At 37.0% G+C, this 11523-nt stretch overlaps 2 protein-coding genes across 2 annotated transcripts; both read left to right on the forward strand.

Annotated features, from left to right (window-relative positions):
* Positions 1–1971: 1971 nt before the first annotated feature.
* TRIADDRAFT_31028 (uncharacterized protein) lies at positions 1972–5050 on the forward strand (the record flags this gene model as incomplete). The annotated part of the gene is made up of 5 exons (XM_002116531.1): positions 1972–2205; positions 2948–3211; positions 3884–4222; positions 4317–4610; positions 4742–5050. The coding sequence occupies 5 exons, from the start codon at positions 1972–1974 to the stop codon at positions 5048–5050; spliced, it is 1440 nt and encodes a 479-aa protein (XP_002116567.1).
* Positions 5051–8716: 3666 nt separating this feature from the next.
* On the forward strand, positions 8717–10675 carry TRIADDRAFT_60616 (uncharacterized protein; the record flags this gene model as incomplete). Its single annotated transcript, XM_002116532.1, has 1 exon — positions 8717–10675. One exon carries the CDS (start codon positions 8717–8719, stop codon positions 10673–10675), a length of 1959 nt encoding a protein of 652 aa, XP_002116568.1.
* Positions 10676–11523: the final 848 nt, after the last annotated feature.

Raw genomic sequence — 11523 nt, forward strand, 5'->3', positions numbered from 1 at the left:
TAAGTCTGTGTTACTAACAGTTGTTGTAATTCTATGCTGCCACTTCTCAAAAAATCGCTCTGCTTAGGTATTCCGGTTAGTCAGTGCGCTGAAACGATGTGTATTGACGATCCTTTATTTACAATCAAATACTTTTCTCTGTGGACGAAATCACTTAAACCTACCAACTAGAACTGAAAACAGCCACTTCTACCGAATGTAATAGTAGATACTGAGCTATAATGGGTATTGTACCCATTAATTAGCATTACCTAGCTGTCTTTAATGAGGGAATAATCCCTAGCTCCTACTATAGCTTATTGAAAGGATTATTATATTGCGTTCAATTAGGCCAAAGTAGAAGACAGTTAACTGTCCTTACTTTAAGTTAAATTAGGAAGGCTTTAAGGGTTCAATTAGCAATATAGGAGATGGTGCGTTATTAAGACAGCCTGATTAGTAATACCTATCCTTAATACAGAATTACAACAAGCGTACAGCAGATCCTTCAGATTTTTACTTGATGTTTCAGATTATGTGCTGAAACGTCTCAAACGATGGCATTTCCTTGCTAGAACTCCTCTCAAAGTTGCAGTCAATTCTATCCAGATTTTTTGATGCGTGCCTAAAGTCTGAATAGAATTGTACAAAATTGCAGCCATTTCTATCCAGACTTTTTTGATGCATGCCTAAAGTCTGAATAGAATTGTACAAAACTGCAGCCATTTCTATGCAGACTTTTTTGATGCGTACCTAAAATCTGAATAGAATTGTACAAAGTTGCAGCTAATTCTATCCAGATTTTTAGATGCATGCCTAAAGTCTGAATAGAATTGTACAAAATTGCAGCCATTTCTATCCAGACTTTTTTGATGCACACCTAAAATCTAAATAGAATTGTACAAAGTTGCAGCTAATTCTATCCAGATTTTTAGATGCATGCCTAAAGTCTGAATAGAATTGTACAAATTGCAGCCATTTCTATCCAGACTTTTTTGATGCATGCCTAAAGTCTGAATAGAATTGTACAAAATTGCAGCCATTTCTATCCAGACTTTTTTGATGCACACCTAAAATCTGAATAGAATTGTACAAAATTGCAGCCATTTCTATCCAGACTTTTTTGATGCACACCTAAAATCTAAATAGAATTGTACAAAGTTGCAGCTAATTCTATCCAGATTTTTAGATGCATACCTAAAATCTGAATGGCATTAGCTAAAATTTTGTAGAGGAGTTGTAGTTTGGCAATGCCATCGTTTGAGACATTTCATCACATCATCTTGAACCCGGTGGTTCTACTGCGCCTAAATAGCGATGCAGTCAGTCAATCAAAAGATACTAGAACTATGAGGTCTGCCTATAAAGCATAGACTGCAATGCGCCATTTTGATAGGAGTTTTGAAGGAAACCCTCTGATGAATTCCCGCTGCATTAAGCCGTAGAATCCGTGTGGACTGTCCAGTGGCTAGGAAGCGAGGATCAAAGTATAGAGGTACAGACACTGGTCTAGGCAGGGACTACTCAACCAAGAATTCTCCTTCAAAGGCGGTAATTAAAACAATTTCCCTTATATCTTTTGAGAGAGAATTCTTAACTGAGTACAGGAGTCCCTGGCCTAGGCCATCTTGGAATTCTCTTCTACTAACAGACCAAGGTCCAGATCAGACGATGAAGATCTCCAGGTATAGTGTCCAAACTGGACTCCAGAGGAATAGCGTTTAGTACCGTATATTGTATGTGACTCAAGATGTCCTACAGTACAGTACTGCAAAACATCAATCGGTAGAATACATACATACGGTAGAGGCAAAACCTCGATGAAATTTGCTCTCACGTATGCTTGGTAGGCCTTGGGTAAAAGGTAAATCTACGGTTGCCAGGGACTACTAAAGAGAGAAGAGAGCGACTATACTGTAGTCTTGTTGTTGTTGTTCACTGCCTAAGGTGGTTGGGGATTATCGACAGCGATTGGAGTTCTACTCGTTGATCATGGCAGCCTCCAAATCAGTGGCAATAGTAGGAGGTGGCATTTCAGGTTTAGCTGCTGCTTTTCGATTAGCAAGACGAACGAGTCCGACTAGTTACAAAGTAACCATTTTTGAGTCGACCGATCGTGCTGGTGGTTGGATCCAGAGCACGGTAACTGACGAAGGCAACGTATTAGAAGGAGGCCCTCGAAGTGTACGACCAGCTGGATTATCCGGCAGAGCAGCGTTAAATTTGGTAGGTTATGATCGCGAACTATGAAGAAACTGACCTTTGCAAACCTTGTACAAATCGATAGTGAGCGAATACTGTACAGGATAGCCAATGACCTCATTAATGACCAATATATTATTTATTTTGAAAGTCCGTAATTGCATTCGGGAATTGTAGTCCTCATCTACTGTCTCATAATCCAATTTTCCCCATTTCCCCAATCAACTTCCCAATAGTTTGGATTATAGGCCTTGTTTGGTGTCACGTTCTTCTCTTTGGGGAACATGGGGAAAGTTGATTAGCAGGGGAGACAATTTTTTGTTTAGCAGTCTCTGCCTCATTGCTGTCATCAATATTGTACCTTTCTTTTATCCCCCAAAATCGAGTTGAGTACGGTAGTATCTGGCAGTACGCCTACAATATTATGAAGTTACAGAATAGTCAACTAATCGAGCTGCTGTGGTTACTGTTACTTAGTAGTCTCCGTCTCATTGCTGTCTTCAATATTGTACCTTTCTTTTATCAAAAAATCGAGTTGACTACAGTGGAACCTGCCAGTATGCCTGCAATATTATGAAGTTACAGAATAGTCAACTGATCGGGCTACTGCTGTACATATCAATCGCAATGAAATGTTCATGTTGTTTTACAGATCAATTCTGAAGTAATGTATTCTGTTATATTTCATTCATTACTGCAATGTTACCGCTATTATGCTGTGGCTATTTTGCTATGCATTACCACACTAACACGTTATTAAAATCAGGTGTATGAACTTGGCTTGCAAAATTCAATCATTGCAGTGAATTCAAAGCATCAAGCTGTAAGCAATCGCTACATTTATGTCTACAACAAATTGCACAAACTTCCATCTGGCTTGATGTCCATGTTGAAGCCAATTTCTCCATTCAGTAAGTCATTAATGTATATGATCCTTCGAGATTGGTGGATGCATTACGGGACTAAACCCTCATTGAAAGATTCGGATGAAAGCGTTTATCAATTTTTTCAGCGTCGATTTAGTACAGAGGTAAAATTTTGGCATGAATTGTAAATGAAAATCTGTATATTGTATACGATGCTAAAAATTAGTCATTCTTTGCTTTACTATGCTACGTACAAATATGCTGCAAGAGATACATTAGATACTAGTAATTCATGATGATTTAGTAATAACTTATATAAAGTATGACGTTTTCCTAATAGTCTATCATTAGGTCGATTTCATGGGCGTTCTGGATGATTTTTCTTACTGAATGACTTCGCCAATTATAGTCGTACATCCGTAGTACTGTATTTATCATGCTGTTGATATTCACCTCATATTGCATTAGTTATGCAACAGTAGTTATATGATAGAATGCACTTAATTCAATCCACATAGTAAGAAAACTGTAGTAAATCTTTAATTAAGTTTAGTAGAACAATTACACTTTTAGCGAGTAGATTCAATGATATCTCTCATACCTATGTCAAAATTGTTCTTACAAATTTCGCAGCCAAGTGGAGAACTTCGAACGTACACGTTAATGATATTAACCAAATCAATTCAAAGTATACGAATGGTTAATAAACTAGTTATTCAATGTTAAATGTTATTCTTAATACTGTAAATTGGTTACTGATATTACTGCAACATTGATAAGGTCTCCATGAGAAGAAGTATTTAGCTCTCGTTTGCGATTTCTTTGTTTAAATATAGATGGCAGATTTTTTAGCAGATCCCTTTTGCAGAGGAACATCGGCAGGCGACGCGCGTAAATTAAGCATGAAAGCATGCTTTCCTCAAGTCGTCAACTACGAAGAGCAGTATGGATCAATTTTAGCCGGAGCATTACTCGATAAAGCTATTCCAATAAGTGAGGCTGATTGTCCCCTTGTTTATCAAGCGAAGAAAGAACGATGGCGGATGTGGACGCTGCAAAATGGTATGGAAACACTGGTTAACGAGTTATTTAAACAATTAACAAAATGTGGAGTTAATATTCAACTGAATACGAAATGCCAGCAAATGTCGTTTTTATCGGATGGTAAAGTCATGGTAATGGCATTGATATGATATTCGTAATACGTATAGTTTTAAGCAGTATCTGGCATTCGTATGTTTTAAGTATTCTACACGTCTTGACGCGTAGATTAACTCAAGTGAAGGATTACAGGATTTTGATCACGTTATATGTGCGTTGCCAGCGAAGAATCTTGGTGCAATTCTATCGTCCCAGCATCCGACCCTTTCTAGTAAACTTTCGAAGATTGAAAGTATAACTGTTGCTGTGGTTAATCTAATTTATGATGAAGCTATTCCAGCTGTAAACGGCTTTGGCCATTTAGTACCTTCGATTGAAAGTCCTGGAATATTAGGAATTATTTACGACTCTTGTGGTTTTCCTCAACTGGATTCAAAAACAAAATCTTCGACGCGATTTAGTGTAAGTTCAATTGTCTTCAAAATAGGATGTGCATTCCGTTATCTGCTTATTGTCCAGAATGCTACGCAATAAATAAATCTAATTATTGTAGTCGATTTTCTCAGTTCTGTTGTATCGGTTTCTCAATATAGGTGTTGATGGGGGGTGCATGGTTTAGCCAAATCCATAAAGAAAACGCAACAGATGACTATTACATACAAATGGCAGTGAATGCTGTTCGGAATCAGTTGGGTGTAAAATTAGAGCCATCGACGGTCAAATTATCGATGCAAAGAGATTGCATTCCGCAGTATACAATTGGCCATTTACCTCTTGTTAGGCAGATCTTTGACTATATTGCTATGCATAGCTTGCCAATGTCATTGGTTGGTGCTTCTTATCAAGGTATTGGACTAGCCGATTGCATACGTAATGCAAATTTAGCTGCTGATAGGATATAGTAAATAGTTCGTATACTGCAGTTCAATTTTATCAATCTTTCTTAATAATAACATTGCTATGTTACTGTATTGATGTTCGACTGAGTAATCTTAATGAATATTTCTATATATTGATAGATAGGCTTTGCAGTGTATTTTAGTATTTTTATAGGATTGTAATAATGCTATCTTTTAGATGTTTCTATCCAATAATTTATTGTTCAAACGTTCTATTGGACAGGCAGTCTGATTTATAAAATGAGTGATAAACAATTAAGAGTCGATTAGATTGACTGTGCAGGAATTAGCGTAGAACTATTCTGGCAATATTTTTGATGAATACTAGCATTGGAATAAGTGCAGAGTAAGGAACAATGCTTGAGTGTTAATAACTTACTATACTGTCGTAGTTCAAGATGCAGTGACAACTCATATATAGGCTACGAATGTTGGAAGAATTGGTGATTCAACTTCACTATTGGCTAACTGAGGAAATCAATTATTAAGAATCATTTTTATTACAGATATAATTACTGACTGAAATGCATATATGTACTGTACTATGCATTACCACCACAGTATCATGAAAATGAAAATTTTAATAAAAATTGTAGAAAATGAAGAGTAGGTTGCTTGGTCGCTTCCGCAGCCGAGCTATTGTACTGTACAAATAGACTATAATAACGATTAAGCGTGGAATAGGCGTATATAATTGGTGATGTTTTGAATTGTAGATACTGATTCTGAAAATATGGGTTAATTTATTTAAATAGCTGTCACTACGAATAGCAATGAGTACGGTACGAGATCGCTTACTTATCAATAATCCTAGATACTTTGTTTAGTGAAAAAAAAAAAAAATGGATGATGTAAATGTTTAAATCACGATGTATTTACAGGGTTATGCGAAGAATTTCCTGCAGCGTCGTGTCGGTTGAGATATACTGTATTCCGTAACGAAATGAATAAGTGATATCGCTCACATAAACCTACAGGACGACTATAAGCACTGACAATCTCCTATCGTCAAGAGGAGCAGTAATACAACACTAGTCTCTCTTCGACATCGCTGAACCCAAACTTTATTTAAAAAGTCAGTCAATTTATAAAATCTCCATCAACATCAATTATTATCAGATTATAGATAATATTCTAAAACAGCAGTACGTAGTTATCTATTTTGAACATGTTTTTTAAAACGTCGTGGATAAATTAATGAAAATGCATTCCTGGATAAATTATCTAATGGAATGTACAGTATGTTACGACCATAAAAGTTAAAAGTTATGCCGTAATATCTGGGCTAGAGCCTTGAATTATCTTTTCAAGATGCTATTTACGCGTATGGTTAATGTTGATGAAAATGTAAGATACGACTGATTCAGTGCTTATTCGCTCGCTGTGAGAAAACGAAATGGAAGTCATCTTCGAAAATTTGTTGCGTTATGAAATCGATCAAATAGTATCATGTCACGGCATACAAGTAGCTAATCGTAGACAATCTGATTGCCTAATCATGTCATGACAGTTTATTCATTTATTGATTAGAAATATAGAACCAACGTCTTCTATTGCAGTTGTGACCATAAAGCAAATCGTGCAGAAAATGATCCCACAATCAGAATCATTTGCTATCACTTACTCTCTGTATACAGTACAGTAGTGTAATTTGTTGCCTAATCATGTCATAACAGTTTTTCATTTATTGATTGGAAATATAGAACCAACGTCTTCTATTGCAGTTGTGACCATAAAGCAAATCGTACAGAAACTGATCCCACAGTCAGAATCATTTGCTTATTTTGCTATCACTTACTCTCAGTATACAGTACAGTAGTGTAATTTGTTGCCTAATCATGTCATAACAGTTTTTCATTTATTGATTGGAAATATAGAACCAACGTCTTCTATTGCAGTTGTGACCATAAAGCAAATCGTGCAGAAAATGATCCCACAATCAGAATCATTTGCTATCACTTACTCTCAGTATACAGTACAGTAGTGTAATTTGTTGACTTGCTAATAAGGTATGGATTAATGAATTAACAAACTTTCTTTCATTAATGAATTAATGATGTCATTCTTGGTGGAGCAATACGCGTCAAAATAGTTGATCGCTTTAGTCGCCCAGTGATGGAAAATCATTTATTCTTTCTTTTTGCGACTACTCAACTTCTTTTTTGGTAGTTTTGATCCTAAATACTTTAATTGTACAGTTATTGATAGTGCAATGTCATCCGTTTTCTTCGATATGTTTGCGAATGGTCCAAACTAGAAGAAAAACGCTTGGATCCTATCCATATATGCGCGTACATATGGGGGATCACGTCGTCTCTTCCTGCCCAAAACGAGTCCCTTTAATTACGATTGGGCTAGTACCGACAGATGGACAGGATGGCGGTACCGGTACAGGGCTAAAAATAAGTCAATCTTGATGGAATGTTCTAGAATGCGATGGTAAATGTGATATTGCGCACTCTCAGAATACCCTCTCTGACTTATAAGACACAGGACTGAACTGTACTGGTACATAGTCCAGTACAGTTTCTTTATTATGCTTGCATAATACACCATGATGATAGCATTGGTACAGTACAGTATACTGTAGTAGTGCAACGGTAGTGGACTAAAAGTGGATCAAGAAAAACTTGAATTCATTAATCCCATAAATAAAGGATATATACTGTACAGTGGACACTATACTATGGACTATGGACTACCTAAAAAAAGACCTTTTCCCTATTAGTCCATATGATACGAGGCCATTTTTGACGGTACTTTACCATAGTTGCCATTGTGACTTGGATGACGTCAGAATTCAACACGGTTCAATGCATACGTGGAAGTAGTAACCAAGTGACGATGGTACCGGACTACCAGTACAGTACAATATTTGAGCTACAGTACACAGTACGCACTGAGTGCGTTTGTGCTTGGCTAAGACAGTAGCCAACTGCTCAGAACATATCGATAGCCTATGTATTTTCACTAGGGATTCCTTTTTCCTTTTACAGTCTATTTTCATCGGCGCTACAGTGCAGCAGCAGAGTCCAAGTTGGTTATTTATTTACGGGACGGTTGAAACGAATTTATTTTCACCCCCTTTGCTTGACTGACTTGTTAAAGGTCAGACGTCACATAGCAGACGGTTGACGTGCAGTGCATTGAAAGTTAGTACCGTATTCGGTACAGTACAGTACGATATAGACTTGTGTATCAGATCATTACGGACCAGTCTGCTTGAGTTGGCCCTCTTGCTTTTTTTTCTTGTCTGTCTTTGCTACGGCACTCCTGTTGGCCATTTTCTTCCATAGCTGGTTAAAAGAGAAAATTTATAGTCTAATTAAAAGGTAAAGAACACTAACGATTTTTGTCTTATTCTTAGATTTTTTCCAATTTGTCTATAGTACTACCTTGTTGATGAGGAAAGACACCTTTTGGGTGATTGATCGTTTCATAGAAAGTAAAGTCAATGAGTGTTTTTCTCCATTTTCTTGTTTTGACACAGTACAGTGAAAAGTGAGAAAGATACAGAGAGAGAGAGAGAGAAAAATCCACTTGAAAGTACTGTTTTGGTGAAGAAAGTGCTGACAGAAATAATTTCGACTGTTAGTTCAATTCAATATTGATACAACTCCACTTGGCGACAACGCCATTCTTGGATAGAAAGAAATCAAAGGTACAGTGATGCTTTCAGCAACGGATCTACAACAGTTCATCGTCGGTATTTTAACCGATGTAGCAACGTTATATGTTTGCGCATCAAGACAAGAACTGATGCCATATTTAAAATTGGATGACAATGTCATCCATAAAATGAAATCGCCAATGTGGGATGAAGCTGTAAAAACGATGAGTAAATATCCACAAAGTACTTTACAATTTCCTTCGGGTTATCATAACAGCTTTTCACATAATATTCACTGGCCAACTCAAGCGGTTGTTGCTTTCTTTGATGTGGTACCCGACGAACAAAATATCAACGAGCAGGCTGACAACGGCAACAGCAATGAAATGCCGAATGAACTTGCCAATGATGATGAAATGGATGATATTTTCTCAAATGTTGAGGAAGAAATTACCACAGACTACAATACCAACTTGTTAACTCCTGGAGAACTATCATCAGCTGTTCTCTCCATGAAATCCAATACCACGGGTGAATTCGATTGGGATTATTGGCATTTTGGTAATGATGACACCCCCAACATGCTGCCATTAAATGGTTGGAAAGGCGATGACAATAAAGGCATTGCATCATTGACTGGCAACGCTGTCAATGGTCTCAACGATGAAGACTCATTCGCGTTAGCTAATATCGTTGATGATGATGATAATAACAATTTGGGTGTGAGTGAAGATTGGTGGGGGCAATTGCCGACTGATTTCGTCGATAGCCCAAGCGAAGGATGTAGTAATGGCTATAGAAGTGACGGCAATAATACCGATCAAAGTATCTCACCATCTGTGATTGCTGCCGACAGCGACAGCAACAGTCGTAGCGAAGCATGGGATCAAATCAAGAAACATATCAATGATGATGAGGTTCTACTTCACTCTATCAATAGCTTAGCATCTCATCAAAGTTCGCAGGGATTTCTACCATTTATTCCTCCAAATATAGCAGATATTAGCCCTATTTCTCGTAATGGATTTAGTTGGGATCATTCTGGACAAGATGATGCATCTGGCTTTAATACAAATCAAAACGATTTATTTCACGAATTAGGATTAGAATTAGATGTTCTTGGTAGTCAAAGCAATAATGAAGCTTCCTTACATCTTAATAGAGATGGACCGCTCAGTATCTCGACCACGAATGATAATCATTTTCTACATCATGGAATACCCAATAGTTCTTTTAATAATGCCACCGGTAATCCTTATGGTGAGTTCTTTGATCTAATGGGTTTAGATAATCAATCTCCAACTGGCGAATTAAAAGGCGACTTACCTTTCCAACCAATACAAGCGTCCAGAAATGGAGTTGCTTCAAATGCTAGCCAACCTCATGTCCCACCTTATAGCAGTAGCTCATCCTCTTCAAGGGATGCAGTATATGCGTTATTTACCGATAGCCGCCCTTACGAATGTAACCCTCAAACCATGGGTGCAACGATGGACATGGGAACTTTTTTCGGTTATAACAATGATGCTATTCGGCTAGAAAATTCCATGGTTGATTCTCATCAGGTTGCCAGTCAAAGTCAGCCTATTGGCGAATGGGCGTCTGCTAATGGGACTGTTGTTTATGGTGAGACGCAAAGCGAATTTGCTGAAATATTTGGTGTACCAACCAATAGCATGTTAGTTTTACCAGTACCTGAGCGCGAATTAGTTGACATGCCTGTTAATGAGTTTCTAGCCATGATTGAGCGTTTACCCAGTGATGTTGCAGCCCTTGCTAGAGATGTTAGGAGACGTGGCAAAAATAAGTTTGCGGCTCGTAACTGTCGAAAAAGAAAGATCGACGACATAGATGGCTTAAAAGATGAAGTAGACGAATTAGAAGTGCAGAAAGAGAGTCTGCTTGCAGAAGTTAAAAAACTCGAAGAAGAAAGCGAGAAATATCGTAAAAAAAGTGAAGCCATGTACAAGAAAATCGAAAAATATGTAAAAATGAAGGAAGCTAACAATCGATCTTGAATGAATGTTCCAATGTGATGCCTATCTTAAGTTCCTGTAGTCTGAAGAACGATTCTTTTTAATTAAAGATCCTATTTGAAAAACATCGTACTAACAGCATGTTGATAGCATGGTAGACAACAATCGTAGTAGCTGTTGTACCAAATATGATGTTAACCTTTGTGTAAAACACTACGTGGCGACAGTTTGTTAATATTGTATGCAGACGCATTCGTTATGAACTTTTAATTCATAAAATACATTTACATATGTATTTATCAACATTTTATTTTTTTGGTCGCCAATGGCAGTATCAACCCATGTTTGATCATAAAAATTTACTTTGAAGGCCTTATTATTGGACTGAAAGATTTTAACTGTTAAGCATGTGTTGAAATCTTCAGCAAGGCATAAGATATCTAGAATAATGATATCTGGTGCTTTGGTTATTATCGTATATAGAGTTTATCTGTTTTCCTGGCTCAGACTACAGCATTGGTTCTAAGGCGAACAATCGGCAACTTTTGATTTAATGTACATAACATTTTGTTGCAAATCGGCTATGCGCTATTACTTCTTGCCGTTTCAACTATAAAATTGACTATACTAGCGTTTACGGTTAGCCGTTGTTACCTATCTTTATATGAAATGGATTGAAGTTGCTGTCATGAAATAGATATGTGCATCTTTCTAGTATCAATAATTAATAGTAAGATGAAAGTAGACAAGTTATGCGTATACATATTTTGGTATTGCTTCTGCTGTTACTTGTTATTAGGTCAATAATATTGCTTGTATGAATTTATCTAAGTCTTGCTTTCTAATTATGATTACTTAGCAATGTCATGCCAGCATTATCAAATTCAGAA

The sequence above is a fragment of the Trichoplax adhaerens genome, genomic scaffold (assembly GCF_000150275.1).
Source record: "Trichoplax adhaerens TRIADscaffold_16 genomic scaffold, whole genome shotgun sequence".
Classification (NCBI taxonomy): Eukaryota; Metazoa; Placozoa; class Uniplacotomia; order Trichoplacea; family Trichoplacidae; genus Trichoplax; species Trichoplax adhaerens.